This window comes from Sorex araneus, chromosome 2 (genome assembly GCF_027595985.1).
Source record: "Sorex araneus isolate mSorAra2 chromosome 2, mSorAra2.pri, whole genome shotgun sequence".
NCBI lineage: Eukaryota > Metazoa > Chordata > Mammalia > Eulipotyphla > Soricidae > Sorex > Sorex araneus.
The window spans coordinates 291,406,032-291,424,599 of NC_073303.1; the positions used below are offsets into that span (position 1 = coordinate 291,406,032).

General features: G+C 44.6%; 1 protein-coding gene across 3 annotated transcripts; it reads right to left on the reverse strand.

Annotated features, from left to right (window-relative positions):
- Positions 1–1,320: 1,320 nt before the first annotated feature.
- LOC101541673 (fetuin-B-like) lies at positions 1,321–17,913 on the reverse strand. Of its 3 annotated transcripts, none has more exons than XM_055127667.1 (8): positions 17,651–17,913; positions 11,601–11,826; positions 11,137–11,250; positions 7,642–7,729; positions 5,906–6,069; positions 5,000–5,101; positions 2,834–2,917; positions 1,321–1,775 (listed from the first exon to the last, which is right to left on the reverse strand). In XM_055127667.1, the coding sequence occupies exons 2-8, from the start codon at positions 11,823–11,825 to the stop codon at positions 1,431–1,433; spliced, it is 1,122 nt and encodes a 373-aa protein (XP_054983642.1). In that variant the 5' UTR covers position 11,826; positions 17,651–17,913; the 3' UTR covers positions 1,321–1,430. The 3 variants fall into 3 exon arrangements, with proteins under 3 accessions (XP_054983642.1, XP_054983643.1, XP_054983641.1); XM_055127668.1 differs by lacking the exon at positions 17,651–17,913 and adding an exon at positions 17,504–17,590; XM_055127666.1 differs by lacking the exon at positions 17,651–17,913 and adding an exon at positions 17,315–17,463.
- Positions 17,914–18,568: the final 655 nt, after the last annotated feature.

An 18,568-nucleotide genomic window follows, 5' to 3' on the forward strand; every position in this document is an offset into this window, starting at 1 on the left:
CCTCTCTTTACTCGTCCTTCCCAATGGTGCCACATTGGAGGCTCTTTCAGAGTCAGGGGAATGAGACCCATCATTGTTACTGGTTTTGGCATATGAATATGCCACTGGGAGCTTGTGAGGCTCTCTCATGTGGGTAGGAAACTCTCGGTTGCTTGCCAGGTTCTCCCACAGGGAGAACATTACACCTATACACAATTACTTTTCCCTCTTATGGGAAGTAACCAAAAGCAATAGCATGTAAATATAGTTTATTTCTCTGAAGCAAGTATACTAGGGCATGAATATGTTCCCCTCTTAAAAAACAAGGTTGAGGGTTGGAGCGATAGTACAGTTGATAGAGCATACCAGGCCTACCTGGGTTTGATCCCAACAACCCCATATGGTCCCCTGAACCCTGCCAGGAGGGATCTCTGAACACAGAACCTGGAATAAGCCCTCAGCCCTGCCACTAAGGTGGCTCCCAAATCAAACGACAACAAAATACACAAAAAACCCAAGGCTGATTGGAGGACAATAAGTCTATCTGCAAACTTGTAGTCAAAATGTCACATAATATCTTTTTTTTAATTAGTTTTTGGGTCACACCCAGCAATGATCTGGGGTTACTCCTGGCTCTGTGCTCAGGAATCACTCCTGGTGATGCTTGGGGGACCATATGGGATGCTGGGGATTGAATCCAGGTCGGTTTATACAAAACAAATGCCCTCCCTGCTGTGCTATCACTCCGGCCCCCACAAAATGTCTTATATAGGGGTGTGTTTGCATTTATTCTCTTTGTGTTTCACTCTCTGAGAGTAAACTTGTCTCACAAATATACATATACACACATACATAAAAATAATCACACAAGTATGTATCTATATGTATTACATATAGAAAAATATGATTGAGTGTTATGTTGGCCTCTTTAGTATTTTTACAGAAATAAATCATTACAAATGATGAAATTTGTTGTGGTCTGTGTTCCCGCTGTGCTTAGCCCATGTCACAGGCATACTTCTCTTTCTCAGGGCCCCAATTCTAAGCTTTATTTTTTTGGTAATTATTTATTTGTTTATGTGTTTTGGGGGCCATACCTGGTGATGCTTAGGAGTTAATTCTGGCTCTGAACTCAGGGATTACTCCTAGCAGTGCTCAGGGGACCATATGAGGTTCTGGAGATCAAGTTAAAAGGCTGCCATGTGCAAAACAAGCACCCTACCTACTGTGCTATCACTCTGGCCCCAGCTCTAAGCTTTTACACACTGGAAATTTCTAGGCAGAAGACATAAAGAGTTCGATATCATTATTTCCACTTCCAGCAAACATACTAAGACCAGATATAGTCAGAGATACATATTTATTACCCCTGGCATACATCTGTCACTCCCTTGTACCCGTTTTCATATCCATTAGGACTCCAAGTCCTCGTGGAATTTTCTATGTGGTTCTTATGGGGGGAGAATAGAAGAGTTGGCCACCTCAGCTGTTCCTGGACACTGAGCAGAGCGTTTCTCCTTTTTCGGGAAAGGGAGAACAAGCAGCTTCTCGTTACTACCCCCAATGAAGAGGGAGGAGATGTCCACGGTAGTTCCCTGGGGATTGGTGGTCAGATCCAGATTTACAGGGAAGGCCTCCACAGGACCCCTTTTCTGGGAGCCTTTGGTCTTCTCGTCATCCAGGTCAGGGAGGTTCTGGACAGATCCTTTTGAGGTGGACGGGCTTGTGTTTCTCTGCTTGGGCTCCCTTGCAGGTTCCTGCTTCACAGCAGAGGTTTTACTTCCGAGACCAGCCGCCTGCAATAAGAACAGTTTAGGATGAGGGAATGTCCCCATATGAGTACTGGTCTAAGCTGCACTGTTCTTTCCTGATAGAAGCTTTCAAAGAGAAATCACCTACATGAAGTGGCCTCTGATTAAAGGGGTGAAAATAGACAGAGAACTAAGGAGACAGCACTCAGGTAGGGTGATACCCTGCATACACTAGGTTGGGGCATGATCTCCAGTACCTCATGACCCGCTGAGCAGCCCTGAGGTGTTCCTAGGAATCCCTGGCATCACAGAAGAGCAGTGCATCCTTGAGCCCTAGAATTAACTGAACACTCAGTAGGTCCACAATAGCCAGGAGTGGCCCCTGGATCTCCTGAGCACTGCTTGGGAGCTTCCCTCTTTAACAAAAAGTAAAAAAGAAAAGGGCCAGGGGGAACCAAAATCTGCTAGAACTTGTTGGCAAGTTGTGCGAACTTAGATCTGTACAACAGTCCAGTGAGGGCAGTGACCTGGTTCAGGTCCCAGTGAGCCGCCACCCTGCTCCAGTAGAGACATGGCAGCCACTATGTGGCTCTCCCAGGTCCCGCTTGGACTCACTACCCAGGGCCTTGCACACGCTTCTCCCAGGGATGCTGCCACCCTCAACTACTCAGGAGGCAGCTGAGACTCAGAGAGGCAGGATGTGCCCTTGCCACACAGCTCTCAGGTGGCGGAGCAGGACTGGAACCCAACTGGCTAATGTCAACCTTCCCCCCGAGGCCGACTCATGGGAGTGCTAAATTCTTCTGCAAAAGGAAGGAATATTCCAGAACATGAACTGGTCAGTGTGAGAGCCTTTGGGACACTGAAGTTTTGTCTCAGAAGCCTGAGGCATCCAAGTTAGCAGGTCCTTATTTGTGAAGGAGTCTGTGGGCCGACTTTGTGGTGAGAGATGATAGTTCTTTCACCTCTGTCCTGTGGCTTTAGTACATCCTGAGTGAAGTAGTAATGTAATCACAGATTTTAGGAAAATAAAAAAGAGACATAGCTAAAATTTAAATGAAAGTCTCCATTCTTCACAGAAAGATAAAGAATTGAAAAAATACCTGTGAGTTAAAGAAGTTGCAGTTCACGTCGACGAATTTTTCTGTTCCGACTTTAGTCAGAGAACCTTGGCAAAGACCAACAGGCTAAAGAGACAAAACACAGTGTCGTGTGAATATTTCAGTTATGATGACCATAAATGGAAGTCATTTTGCTTTCTTATTTATGTAGATATCTATCTGCCAACATTCCAACCATGTAAAAGACAATCTCTGCTCCAGTCCTGATTAGATCATCCTTATCACATAAATATGCATCAAATGCACAAAATGCCTAAAGCTTCCTTCAGTGATGGAAATTCAAGCTTTTTAATTGGTAAACTCTGATTATTAGAAATTTGCTTTGGTGTAAAATGTGAAACTGTCTTTTCATCATCTGTTTTAGGGCTTTAGTTCTACCCTTGTGTCAACTACAAAACATTTTTTTCAACTGTCATCTAGCAGTTATTATTATCTACCTGAGTTTTCTATTCTAGACAAAATTACTCACAGTTCCTTCAACTTCTCCTATTTTAAATATACTCACATTTTATTATTGCAAATATAACAATTATTTAGAAGACATAAACAAAAAAAACCCAAAAATGCATGATATGTACCTGGCCACTGAAACATTTAGATAACTTTTAATCCTGTCTTCTACATATTAATAATTCTATTAAAATAGGATAATGTATATTATTTTATAACTTCTTATCACTCAATATATTGTGAAAATGCTTTTATAGTATTTTATAATCTTAAGTATATTTATATGAATGTTATACTCCTCTGTTTTATTTTTTATTTTTTGTTTGTTTGTTTTGTTGTTTTATTTTTATTTTTTTATATATTTTTTTGCTTTTTGGGTCACACCCACCGATGCATAGGGGTTACTCCTGGCTCCGCACTCAGGAATTACTCTTGGCGGTGCTCAGGGGACCATCTGGGATGCTGGGAATCGAACCCAGGTCGGCCATGTGCAAGGCAAACACCCTACCCGCTGTGCTATTGCTCCAGTCCCCTGTTGTTTTATTTTAAAACAAATTATCCTTTATTGAATACTACATTGAATTAAAAAATTTTAAGACAGTATTAAAAAATGTAAGAAATTAAAGATCTAAATTTTCATTTATCAGTAGTTTCTTTCTTTCTTTTTTCTTTTTGGGTCACATCTAATGATGTTCAGGGGTTACTCCTGGCCTTTGCACTCAGGAATCACTCCTGGCGGTGCCCAGGGGACCATCTGGGATGCTGGAAATCAAAACCGGGTCAATCGCGGGCAAGGCAAACGGCTTACCCACTGTGCTACTGCTCCAGTCTCTTATCGGTAGTTTCTTATGGTAAATTTCTAGGGTGCAGCTTGCAAGTATTTATAGAATATTATAACAAAATGTTGTCTCAACTTCTAAAGGAGAACAATATATTCATTAAAAATATTCATTATTAAAATGTGTCTAAGTTGATTCCTTTTATTAATCTATCACTTGTCTCTTAACTATGGAAGTAGATTATAAATTCCTTAGGTAGAAAAATTCATTTATGCCATCTGCCCCCTATTTCAGATACATTTTTTTGGATAAAGTCCTGTTTAACTTCCTCATTCTTAAGAGAAGTGCAAGGAATGGAATACTATGCTGTATTTCAAATGTAACTGGGCTCATTCATATGAGAGTAGAACCATCACAATCACTGAGGATATTCATTTATATTTTATAGCCTCCCATGATCATTTCCTCCCAAAAGTACCATGCACTGTAGCACTGTCGTCCCATTGTTCATCGATTTGCTCAAGGGGGCACCAGTAACGTCTCCATTGTGAGACTTGTTGTTACTGTGTTTGGCATATTGAATACACCATGGGTAGCTTGCCAGGCTATGCTGTGCAGGCAGGATACTCTCGGTAGCTTGCCGTGCTCTCTGAGAGGAAGGGAGGAATCAAACTCAGGTCTGCTGCTTGCAAGGCAAATGCCCTACCTACTGTGCTACCATATGTCGATAAAATCACACCTATAGACAAAACAGAATCCTTTATTTTGGCATGTGAGCAGCATAATCTCTAACTAGTTGCCCCAAGGATAATAAAAAATTATCATACCTTGAGGATAACTTGTGCTTAAAACATGCTCAATAGATGTATCTGATATAAAAACAGAAAGCTGAAATTTTGAAAAATTTAGAAATACTCACCTCAGCATTAGAGCTCTGAAGTGTACAGCGGCTGCCCTGGGATTTGGTGCATGGTGATTCTTTGATTAAATATTCCACAAAGTAGGCAGGGCCATTAACCCACTGGTATGAGACAAGAGTTGAGAAATAAAAATTAATCCTATGCACATGGAAAATGAGTTGGGTTTTCAGCATTATGTTGACTGAAACCACACATTCTTAGAATCATTTTCACCATGGGTATCCTGTTTTTGTGATCCCCATCATGATCAAAATTTGTGTTATTTTACTTATTTGAAAGCACAATCACAACTTTCTTCCTTTCTTATGGACAAGAATGGCTCTAAAAATATTTCTTTGGGTTAGATTTTTTTTCTCATATAGATTTCTATTAGATTAGCTTTCTCTCAGTATGGTAGATATCAGAATTTAATACGATGAGCCTTAATTTCCTTTTAACTCATAAAATTCAAAACTCACTCCAGAACTTAATAAGACACAGAGTGATATTCTAAATAATCCATGTCAACCAGATATCAGAAAGTGAACAGTTAATCTAAGCAGAACTAATCCAAGAAAACTAAATCCCTTCTCACCTTAAGGCTATTGAAACAAATGGAGTCACAGCCCTTGCGAAAAATCCAAGGAATATCTCAGAACCAAAACATGATTTGTGTGCTAGCAAGACTAAAAAGGTAGAGAATGAAGAAAAGACTGGTGTTGGCAATGGTGTGGCAGGAAACAGTAATAGTAATAGTAATCCTACGGTAAGCTAGGATACCTCAATAAAAACTGATTAAATAAAAGAATTAAGCATCTCTTGAGTTGTTATCAGAGTGCATCCTTTCTGTCTCTGTCCAGCTTAGATCCGTGACAGCTGGACCGAGGCACATCACTGGCGTGATTAGCAAGGGTTTTCAGTCTCACCTGGCTAGTTGCCTTGGTGACCTTGACGAGAGAGTACTGCTTTGATTTGCTCTCACGGTTGTATTTTGCAAGAGATTCAGTGGCAGCTTCTAACACCCTAGGATTTGACACGTCACTGGGGCTGGGGCAGTCAGGGCACATCATTTGAATGCTTCTTCGAGAAACTGTGAATGCCAAAGAGAGCATCTTAGCAATAAAACCCCTAAAGGATTCTTAGTTCTATGTGTATAATCATAACAGAAACAAAGATAGAAGAAGGAGCATAAAATACTCAGTTTCAATAAGGATAGAGAGAAAAAGACATTTGATGCAATAAAGGAACCATCAGCACGGAGTTTTCTGTAATGAATATGCATTACTTTCACAACTGGAAAATTAAGCAATGAAGCTATACCTCACATATATATCTGTATATATGCACACTCAAATTTGGACCTTTATACACCATGGCCCCTCTGAGCACTACCGAGTTTAGCTCTGGAAGTCCCCTGAGAGTGTCGTTAGGTTGCTCTGGTGGCCCAAGTACCACAGGGCCTGAGTAGCATCATGTCACTGCACCTGAACATCAGATGTTTCAGCCCAGTTGGCTGAGTAGCTCTGCAAATCACCCCAAGTTTCCCTGAGTTCTTCTTGGGAACCCCTCCTCCCCTCCACAATAGGAGAGAACTGTTCTAAAAGTTGTTTCACAGAGTAAGCACATTATTTTCATTAACTGTTTATCTGAGTGCATTTGGAGCTGAGGGGGATTTGCCTCTCCCAAACCTATTTGCATAGATTGTCTCTGACCTCCCAAAGTGTTGGTGCCTCTGACAGCTGAGGAGGAGGTCTGGCCATCTTATTGGTTGCTTTCCTATTTATTTTACCAAGTCTCTTCTTCAAAATCAGGAGTTTAAACTGTGACCCATAAAATATTTGCTCTATTCCCTTGTCCCTGTATGAAACCAGAGGTACTATCACCACCTAGAGGTTGTTGTTAGAAATACAGAATCTCAGAACGAGCCCAGGCCGATCAAATTAGAATATGCCTGTGAACAAGATCTTTCTGGGGACTTATATACACATAACGGTTGACAAGCTGTCATGTTCTATTTTTCCAGGTCATGGATGTTGCTCTCGCAAGCAGGACCCAAATCATTGCATGTGCATATTTCGAATGCATCTTGCAAATCAGGGCAATGTATGGGGTCTGTGCTTCATGAGAGGTGGAGATAAAGCTTGAGAGGGATATGGCACAGGAGGGTACCATTCTGTTCTTGAACACAGAAGAGCATGGCAGTGGCAGCAGGTTTGCAAGTGATTCTAAAAGGATGGGCAAGAGAGCCAGGGACAGAAGATATCAGGAAAGGGAACCTCTGCAGAAGGAGTGGCTCAGCAAGAGTCACTTGGAAAGTATAGTGTGTGCTTAGAAAATAGCAAGGCATTCAGACTAGAGGCACAGAGTGGATGCAACCAAAGAAATACTGGCAGAAATGTCTTGAAGGGGAGCCAGGGGACCTAATGTAAGAGTTATGCCTCCTATGTCAAACTAAAATTTTAGGAATTGATACAATGCACATGATGAGCTATTGTGATGACTTTGGAACTTAACTGTGAAATAGTGGAGTGTATAAATTGAATACATTAAGGATCTGGGCTTGGATAAATAGAACGGCAAACTCTTATACATTTGGTATGAGAAGTTTAAATGCTGTCCCCAATCTTCTACTTAAATGAACATAATTAGAGTTGTTTCTTACCTGGACGAAGAGTGCAGTTATAAGCATGTGTGTAGAGAACTCTTTTTGGTTTGTTAATGTAAAATAGTGCTTTGCATTGACCATAAACCTGAAACCAATGAACACATTTTGTGACATAGTGAAAAATTACAGCCAAAAACACTACCCCTCCATAGGCATTTGATTTTTATTTTTATTTTTATTTTATTTTATTTTTTTTCTTTTTTTTTTTTTTTTATTAAATCACCATGTGGAAAGTTACAAAGTTCTCAGGTTTATATGTGAGTTATACAATATTCAAACACCCATCCCTTCACCAGTGCCCAAATTCCACCACCAGAAACCCCAGTTTACCCCCCGCCCCCACCCCCTACCCCCTACTGTATAACTAATGAATTTCACTTCATTTTTTCTTTACCTTGATTACATTCCATAATTCAACACAAAACTCACTATAGTTGACATAACTCTCTCTCTCTCTTTTTTTTTCTCTTTTTCCTTTTCCATTTTTTTTTTTTTAATTTTTCCCCCTCATCCCCCTTCCTGCGCCTCATAGTATGGTGTACTCCACGCCACGTTGGCCAGCGTGGGGCTTTTGCTTAGCTCATAGTCCAGAGGTGGCTGTTACATTAAGAACCTTCAATATTTCAACAAAAACTTACTGTCATTATTTGGAGTTTCCCCCCCAAGTCTGACCTGTTCAAATGGAACCCTTTCACATTGATGACAATTATAAATGTTAAGTCGCGCGGACGCTGCTGCGTCCGCGCGGTTTTGGATTTCTGTATAAAGTCCTGGGAAAATTCTGCCAGAAACCAATTCCTAAAGCTGTCTCTGGTTCCCGCTTGTTCCACATCCACCGGCTCTGCAGGGGCATGGGCGCCCGGGCCGAAAACCCGGCCGGCCGGAGCCGAGCACGGGCCCGACTAGGGCTGGCTCTGTATCCTGCGGCTGTTTCAAGTTCAAAGCACACATTTTTTTTTTTTTTTTTCCGCGCCACCAAGTTCGTACCTTCTCAACGGACCCACAAAATGTCGGACACCACGCCTTCTCCCGGAGGGGAGAGAGACCAAGAAGGAAGGTTCTTTCCTCCGTTAGCCGGCGTGGGGCAAAGGCTTAATTCACAGTCTCCATACATGGGTGCAGGCACTTGCTGGAACCCCAATTCCTAAAGCTGTCTCTGGTTCCCGCTTGTTCCACATCCACCGGCTCTGCAGGGGCATGGGCGCCCGGGCCGAAAACCCGGCCGGCCGGAGCCGAGCACGGGCCCGACTAGGGCTGGCTCTGTATCCTGCGGCTGTTTCAAGTTCAAAGCACACATTTTTTTTTTTTTTTTCCGCGCCACCAAGTTCGTACCTTCTCAACGGACCCACAAAATGTCGGACACCACGCCTTCTCCCGGAGGGGAGAGAGACCAAGAAGGAAGGTTCTTTCCTCCGTTAGCCGGCGTGGGGCAAAGGCTTAATTCACAGTCTCCATACATGGGTGCAGGCACTTGCTGGAACCCCAATTCCTAAAGCTGTCTCTGGTTCCCGCTTGTTCCACATCCACCGGCTCTGCAGGGGCATGGGCGCCCGGGCCGAAAACCCGGCCGGCCGGAGCCGAGCACGGGCCCGACTAGGGCTGGCTCTGTATCCTGCGGCTGTTTCAAGTTCAAAGCACACATTTTTTTTTTTTTTTCCGCGCCACCAAGTTCGTACCTTCTCAACGGACCCACAAAATGTCGGACACCACGCCTTCTCCCGGAGGGGAGAGAGACCAAGAAGGAAGGTTCTTTCCTCCGTTAGCCGGCGTGGGGCAAAGGCTTAATTCACAGTCTCCATACATGGGTGCAGGCACTTGCTGGAACCCCAATTCCTAAAGCTGTCTCTGGTTCCCGCTTGTTCCACATCCACCGGCTCTGCAGGGGCATGGGCGCCCGGGCCGAAAACCCGGCCGGCCGGAGCCGAGCACGGGCCCGACTAGGGCTGGCTCTGTATCCTGCGGCTGTTTCAAGTTCAAAGCACACATTTTTTTTTTTTTTTTTTCCGCGCCACCAAGTTCGTACCTTCTCAACGGACCCACAAAATGTCGGACACCACGCCTTCTCCCGGAGGGGAGAGAGACCAAGAAGGAAGGTTCTTTCCTCCGTTAGCCGGCGTGGGGCAAAGGCTTAATTCACAGTCTCCATACATGGGTGCAGGCACTTGCTGGAACCCCAATTCCTAAAGCTGTCTCTGGTTCCCGCTTGTTCCACATCCACCGGCTCTGCAGGGGCATGGGCGCCCGGGCCGAAAACCCGGCCGGCCGGAGCCGAGCACGGGCCCGACTAGGGCTGGCCTGATTTTTATTTTTAAAGTATTTTTAATTATTTTTACTTTATTTCTGGTTTGGGGGACACAACCAGCCATGCTAAGGGGCTACTCCTGATTCTGCACTTCGCAGACTTGGGAGACCATATGGGACGCCAGGGATTAAATCAAAGCTGGCCTCATGTGAGGCAAGTGCCCTGCATGCTCTACTCTTACTCTGGCCCCAGAAAAAAAATAATTTTAATCAAGTAGCTGCCTTCTTAACACATCCTTCATTCACACTATGGTTTCTTATTGATTAAAGGAATAACATTAGGATAATTTACAAACAAATTTAAATAAATGTAAATAATGACCTTTTTTTTTTCTTTTTGGGTCACACCCAGTGATGCTGGGACGGGGGAGTTCCTCTTGGTTCTGCACCCAGGAATTACTCCTGGTGGTACTTGGGCGACCATATGGGATGCCAGGGATGGAATACAGGTAGGCCACATGCAAGGCAAACGCCCTACCCGATGTACTATCGGCTCCAGCCTGATCATTATTTTTAAGTCTCTTCCATGGCTATTATTTTAAAGGAGGGATCCTGAGGTTCCTTAGGTGCAAGGACTAAATCCCTTTTACTCCCTAGCTGCAAACATCAGTTATATTCATTAAAAAAAGAAGAAAAAAGCAAAATAAATCAAGTAGAAAAGCCCTCCATTGTCACTCAGTCCTCCTTAAATGTATGCATGAAGTCCTTTACTGAAAATCTCATCCTCACAATTTAGACGCTGAGGGAAGGATCTGGGAAGGTCCTCGAGGTGGGAAACAATTTTTTTTTTCTTTTTGCGTCACACCTGGTGATACACAGGGGTTACTCCTGGCTCATGCACTCAGGAATTACTCCTGGCAGTGCTCGGGGGACAATACGGGATGCAGGGAATTGAACCCAGATCAGCTGCCTGCAAGGCAAACACTCTACCCGCTGTGCTATTGTTCCAGCCCTGGAGGTGGGAAACAATTTGGTGGCAACTTTTTGTTTTTTCCTTCATATTATTAAAGGGACCTTCAACAAAACTCCAGCCCTCCAATTAGTTCACCTCTGTATGTATATAGAATTGTCTATAGAATAGGGATAACCATATGGGTACCATGACCAGGAGATTATCAAGGGACTATTTGGATGCCCCATGCTAGGAAACCTCACTCCGAAGGCAGGAACCCCTTTCTTCCCGTCACTTACTGATTCATGCAGACTCCTCTTCTCACAGTCCTTAGAGGACTTCCCACTGAGCACGTGGCACTCTGTCTCTAACACATCCAGGGTGAGATAGAACAAAGACCCCATACCATCAGCCTGTGGGCAGGGATGGAGAGTTACAACACATTCCACATGAAACACAGACACAAAAAAACACAAAAGAACTAATCCAAGCAGTCTTTTTTTTCCCCCAAGTGGCACAGCCAAGCCATTGATGCCTGTGAAATTCCTTCTCAACTCTCTAGAACCCTTTGCAAGCATCAAGTAGGATAACTATTAGCACTTGTCCCAAGAACAGTCCCCAAGAGCACTGCCACCCAACTCAGCAGAGAAGAGCAGAGACTTCTAAGCTGTCGCTCCAGTTTGGTTCCATAAACCCCACATGCCTCAGGGTTCCCAGCCCCAGTACCCGTGAGACATTTGCCCATCTAGGGGCCACTGCTTACCTGTCTCTGTTCCCGGGCATCGCTCACTCGGTTAAGGCTGAGTACATAGCCATCCTTCCTGTCCTTGTTGATGTCGTCCAGGGCAAAACCAGCAAAGGACAGCACATCCTTGTCATTGCAGCTGCGGGCCAGGACAGGTGATAGTGTGACAGCCTGCTGGGCTGGAAATGAAGCTCTGCAGCCTGCAGTCAGGGCGCAGAGCACCAGGGAAAGGAGCAGCATCATCCTGTTGGGAGCAAAGGCCAGGTCAGACCAGGCTGGTTATAGATCTGTGAGGCCATCTGCTTCTTTTATTATTGTATCTAAACTATTGATCAGGATTTGAAATCAAACCATGGATTTCCATGAGTTAGTGCATTGCATTGGCAAGGCTTGCCAGTATAACTAAAGTTTGATCTCACTGTTGCTTTGATTCAACTATTTTGCGCATGTGTGTGTGTCTGTGTATGCATATAGATTTATTTTTTGCTTTTTTGGGTGTCATACCCAGCAATGCTCAGGGGCTACTCCTGGCTCTGCACTCAGGAATCACTCCTGGCGGTGCTTGGGGGACCATCTGGGCTGTTGGGGATTGAACCAAGGTTGGCTGCGTGCAAACATCCTACCCGGGGCACTATCGCTTGAGTCCCTGTATGCATATAGATTTATGTTCTCTAACTTTTTTGTTTGTTTGTTTTTTGGGTCACACCTGGCGATGCACAGGGGTTACTCCTGGCTCATGCACTCAGGAATTACTCCTGGCGGTGCTCCGGGGCCCATATGGGATGCTGGGATTTGAACCCGGGTCAGCTGCGTGCAAGGCAAATGCCCTATCCGCTGTGTATTGCTCCAGCCCCTAACTTTTGACCAGGAGTCATAGTAAACACTTGGGTCAAAGCTGTCAGTGAGTTATGATTGGACTCTCTTTGTGTCCAGGGTTGCATTTGAACCAGTATCTGTAGGTTTGTCACAATTTCCTATGCCCTACAGCACTTGCCCTGCAGTCCTTGGCAACTTTAATAGTTAACTCAGGATTGGTGTCTGGGGTCCCAGTGCTGGTGGTGTTCAGCCAGTTTACCCTTCCTGTCTCATTCCCAAACTCATTGTTCTTAATAGAGCATGCAAGTGGTTATAACCCTTCCATCAGCTATGCGAAGCTCAGGAAGTCCTAAGCTCTTTGGATATGTAACTCGAAAGTTCTGTTTGGCCTGGCTTGGGCTTCTTAAAATTAATGCTTCAGTGAAAAAAAGAAAATACCTACTAGAACTGGTATGTCAACATTTCTGTTCACTCCAAATTATACTCTCTTCTGCTGAGCTGTCTGGAAGCAAACTTGTTATGAAGGTAAAGCCCAATACCATTGTTAAAAGATATTTATTTTTCAGGAGTGCAAGAATACCCATGAATGCTAATTTGGACTCTGGTTTTTCTCTTTTAATTTCTGCTGATGTTCAGAAACATTCTATTGTTTGGGATTATACAAAACCCAGCTATCTTCAAAATCATTCTATTCAAAAATCAAACTCACTAAAGCCAAAAATGGAGGGAAGCTTCTAGATTAGTGTACACAGAATATTCCATGGAATCCTGGACTAGCAGATGAATTCCCCAGTCCACTCAACCTCAGCTCCATTTTTCAGTTTTTGCATTTCACCCACAATATCGGTGCTGAAATAAATGTAGGAATTGCTGCACAAGGATGTACAGTCTTGAAGAGTCACTTTACACATTAGCACATTAGAGTCTTTCTGAAGGTTGGAGAAAAAGAACTGATTTAATTAAGTCACAATTGCCTAAAGCTCACATAACTAAAGGTTTGTGCCTTCATGTTAAAGCATGATGGAAAACAGTAGACAAAATTTAAGAAAAAATTATTATTTATGTTAATTGTTAAAATTTAAAAATTGTTATTATTTATGTTAATTCTAAACCTTTGATTTCATACTAAACTAAAAACAATGACTTATGTTGCTGTTTTGTTTTTATTTTGTTTTGTTTTCATTTTGTTTTTATTTTGTTTTGTTTTCATTTTGTTTTTATTTTGTTTTGTTTTACAAACCAAAAAGAGTTCTCTACACACCTGCTTAAAACTGTACTCTTTAGGGGCTGGAGTGATAGCACAGCGGGTAGGGCGTTTGCCTTGCACGCGGCCGACCCGGGTTCAAATCCCAGCATCCCATATGGTCCCCTGAGCACCGCCAGGGCTAATTCCTGAGTGCATGAGCCAGGAATAACCCCTGTGCATTGCCGGGTGTGACCCAAAAAGAAAAAAAAAAAACTGTACTCTTTGTCCAGGTAAGAAACAACTCTGATTTTGTTCATTTAAGCTATTGTGATCAAATTTAAATTGCTGGCTGGGGATCTGACTCATGTGGTGGATTACATGCCTGGCATGTGTGAAGTTCTGAGTTCAATCCACCGCACCAAATGAAGGACCTCTTGGTGTAGCCTGTGATCACTAAGCACCAACAGTTTTTGCTCTGCTGGCCGCAAAGGCCTCCATACCCAAGTCAAACAGTGTCAGGCCTATTCATGGACCATTAAGGCCCAAGATATCATACTGAACATCACCTGGTGTGGCCCCCACCCCCCCAAATTCCACTGGCTGTGGCTCTTACGAAAATATCACTCCTCACTAAAGTTGACTGCAAAAGAGTTTTTTCTCTCTCATTTGATAAGCATGGTCTTGGAAGTCTAAATAAATCATGATCTTGTTGAGCACATAACAATACAGATAATTTATGAAAAGCACCACTGAAGGTCATTTAGCAAATTCAATTAGCATATTATCCAGATGAGAAAACAGAGCTTTAGGAAGATCAAGGGTCTATATGAAAATCATCAGTAAATTAGAGATAGAATTATTACAAACTTTCTGGTTCAGAATATTCTCATCAGAGCAAACTTTAAAGCAATAGCTTAATTTTTAATTCCTGATCATTCTAATAAGAATGCATGTGAGCTGACAATGAATGTGAACTAAATCACTGTACATTTTAGCAACCAGATTATAAAATGGGCTACTTTCATTTATTTATTTTTTGGTTCTTGAGCCATACATGATGGTGCTCAGGACTTCTTTCTGGCTCTTTGCTCACGGATCACTCCTGGATTCCTGAAAGCACTTGGGACCATCGGGGTGGGGGTAGGGGGCGGGGATCAAACTCGGCTTGGTTGCATGCAAGGCAAACACTCTATCCACTGTACTGCCTCTCCAGCCTAAAATGGGCTTCTTTTGTCTTAATGCCTGCCTCATAGGAGGTCATGCATATGGAGGGCTGGAGCTGTGCTGGGCCCACATGGCAGCAGTTGTATAGGTAGAATCAAGGTCATTGTCACTGTCACTGTCATCCCGTTGCTCATCGATTTGCTTGAGCGGACACCAGTAATGTCTCCATTATGACACTTGTTTGTTACTGTTTTTTGCATGTTGAATACACTATGGGTAGCTTGCCAGGCTCTGCCGTGTGGGCAAGATACTCTCAGTAGCTTGCCGGGCTCTCCGAGAGAGGTGGAAGAATAGAACCCGGGTTGGCTGCGTGCAAAGCAAACGCCCTACCGCTGTGCAATCACTCCAGCCCAGAATCAAGGTAGTTTCTTGAAATTCAACCAGCCTTATTTAGAGTTTCTAGATTAATAGCTCTGTGGAATCAAGGGCTAATCAATCTAACTACAAAAGAAATAGCTCCACATTAATTTTTGGAAGCAAATAAACAATATTAGAAGCTTAATAAGCAAATCAAACACAGTGATCCATGCTCCTTAGATCTATCAGGCACTAACTATTTTCATGTATGAGGAACACAAGGATCAGAGTGGTGAAAACTAGAATTCAAATTTTATGTAACTGAAGTTTTTCTCTAGTCAAAAAATAAATAAGTAAAACAGACATTCATAGAGCTTGAGATCCATATGGAAGCAGATTGGAGGTTGAGAGATAGCATATAAAGATCCAAATCAGGAGCACAGGGTCTGAGATGTGAGGAAGTGCATCGGTTGTGCAGAGGGGAAGACCATTTCTGCAGTTACAATGAGAGGCAGCACTCAGACAAACGGAGCAGGTGGGATCCATTCAGCGTGGTGTGGCCCTGGTAATAGTTGCCTTGGGTCAGCTATCTGCTGTGGGTACCATGGCTATTCCTCGGATCGTCACCTAGTTTTACATTATGGTGCATCCACGTGACTCTTTTGTCACCTTTTCCCAGGTCCACCTGAATGCAACCATCACCAGGTGAGCCAAGTTAGGAGAAACAGGTGGGCAGGTCAGGAGAAAGGGCCTCTTTTGCTTGAGGCAGTCCAAGTGGCAGCAGGCTTCTTGCCTCCCTGGCACAGGTGTGATCAGGTGCCTTTAAGGACTATGAGTGTTAGACCAGGAAGAAATCAGGTAGGTGAGGAACTATTAGCTGTAGGGCTGGACGGGGTGCAGTAAACGCGTCCCTAACTCCGAGAGTTCTAGGAGTAGTTACCGAGCATGACTGGAGGGCTGAATTGGGAATGTCGAAAAAGTGGGCAGCAGCCATAGCTGCAAAATCTCGAACTTGGCACTGCCCTGATCAAAGACCCTCATAGGAGATTTTTCTCTCTTCCCTTTCAGTTGTGTTTTCTTCCCTCCACAAACACAGAACATTTCTCCCTATCCTGCCAAGTTCCAGCATAAGAAATAATAAAAAATAAGTGATGAATTTCTTAGGATGTGCCCAGCCCTGTGCCAAACACCTTGTGGTCCTTGTCTCACTTTCAGGCTCACCACCCACTCAGAGCTGTAAGTCTCACAATTATTCCCAAGGTACAGATGACGGGGGTGGAGGCACACAGACATGAAGTGGCCTCCCCGACCTCACAGTCAGGGGTTGCACTCAATGTCCATAGTTTCGAAGAGGAAGGCCAAGCCCAGTCCTCAATGAGTGGACACTATGGAAGCAACAGGGTAAGAAACTAGTTCTGCTGGGTTAAGAAGGGGTTGCTGGAGGGGGCTCTGGGTTGGGTTCTGAGGGACAAACAGGCAGGTACCTCGTGGACACTGTAAGGTCCACTGCCCTTTCACATTTCCTCCCTCCCAGAGTAACCTCAGGCCAGCTTTTAGCAGTCTGTCTCTTAAGCACCTGATGCCTGGAATTTTCTCCCTTATTGATCATATTTGGGCAATGTAGGAAAAACATCAGGATGTTTAGATTTTTCCATATCAAAAATAGTCTTGGGGGCTGGAGCGATAGCACAGCGGGTAGGGCATCTGCCTTGCATGCGGCCAACCCAGGTTCAAATCCCAGCATCCCATATGGTCCCCTGAGCACCGCCAGGCGTAATTCCTGAGTGCAGAGCCAGGACTAACCCCTGTGCATCCCCAGGTGTGCCCCAAAAAGCAAAAAAGAAAAGAGAAAAAGAAATAGTCTTAGAACTAATCAACCTTACAGTAGGGAGAGTGGGATCGCCTGTCTCAGATTGCTGAGGCGCCGTGTCTGAGAGACAGACTCTGGGCTCAGACAAGTCAGAATCCTGGCTCCGCCCCTACCAGCTGTGTGATCAAAGGTGACTTTCTTGCCTTCACTCCGTTGTGGCCTCCTCTTTGATAAAATGCGGCCATGGTGAGTCCACAAGGATGGGTCAGCTGATATCCCACACCCAAATAAAATGCCTGGCACAGTTTTCCCCAGCACCTCACTCAGGAGATTCTGAGAAGTCAGAAGGCACCTTTGGCGAGGGTGGGGAGGCGCTGCAAGCCCGCGTCGCGTACTCACGTTGGGGAAGGAGATTGGAGGAGGCTGTCTCAGCTCTGCAGAGGGTTTGCAGAGTCCACGCAGACCTGCAGACGGGCCCCACCCCACAAGCGGCTAATGGAGCAAACCAGAAGCGGGCTGCGTAAGCGGAGAGGGAGACCTCTCCTGCGTCTCCCTGGCAGGACTTGGCAAGCTTCCCCTCGCACGGACCTTTTATACCCTGTGCACAGTCACCTCGGAACGTCAGGCAATCCCCTGGTCAGGCGCAGCTTCCTTTAGCGACCTGTCACACCTGGCTTACACCCTGGTTCCTGGATGAGAGGCGGGGTCTGGGGCGGAAGGCTGAACTTTAATAACCTGTAATCTCTTTCCGAGGATCTGCCTGGCGCTGCTCATTCCAGGGCTCTTCCAGTGTTACGTCACCAATCCCTTCACAAGCCACTGGAAGGGTGACAGCCACTGCGCAGAAGGATGATTTTCTTCCCCAGAGGTGCAGGTTCTCACGGGTTTCGCTGCCCATGGGGGGCTTTCTTGCTAAGTTCCACACTAAGTTGGTGCCCTTTGGTTCGATAGGGCACCGTACCAGATATACAGCATCATCTCATCGCCTATGTGCAGCTTTTGACTCCCGCAGCCGCCCTGAAACGGCTAAGACTCCTTAACAAGCCACGCCAGGCAGAGATGAAGGAATTGGGAGTCAGCATAGGTGTGTCTCCCTCCTATGGTACTCCATGGATCATAGAGGAAAAAAAAAGAACAGTAACTCTGCTGAGTGCCTACTGTGTACGCTGAATGGGAAGTTCAGAGCTTAATCTTCACCAAGATTAGGAGGTATCTTCATTCCCAGGTGATGACTGTGTCACGGCTAAGCATTTGTTTTTCCAACACCCCAGGTTGGTAACATCTATCAGATTAATAGAACCAGATCTTGACTGCAGTACGCATGCCCACGAAGGGGCTATAGGCTTGTCACATTTTCTTGATGGGGGAGGTCATCTCAATGATATTCAGAGACCCAAGGGCCACACGTGGTGACATTAACCTGCGGTTTGGACCCTTTGGTGTTCAGGTCCCTATGATGTAGTCCTGTTTCGCTCAGTGGTGCTGGGAGCGACCTGGGTCTCCGCCAGCATTACTCAAAGGACATCAGGAATACCCCAGTGATGCTCGGAGGGGCATGTACTCAAATTGGGAGATCCAATTTGAGGCCTCCCATATGCTAGGCATGCCCTTTGAACTATCTTCTTGACCGTTTCAGAAAAGCTCAGCTATGAT

Bases quoted from the DNA above. Each gene is read 5' to 3' on its own strand.
- LOC101541673 (XM_055127667.1), bottom strand. From the start codon at position 11,825: ATGATGCTGCTCCTTTCCCTGGTGCTCTGCGCCCTGACTGCAGGCTGC. The intron at 7,730-11,136 runs GTAAGTGACGGG...CATTGGTTTCAG, and splicing joins AGAGGAGTCTGCATGAATCA to GTTTATGGTCAATGCAAAGC. The intron at 1,776-2,833 runs GTATTTTTTCAA...TTCTTATTGCAG, and splicing joins GCAACTTCTTTAACTCACAG to GCGGCTGGTCTCGGAAGTAA.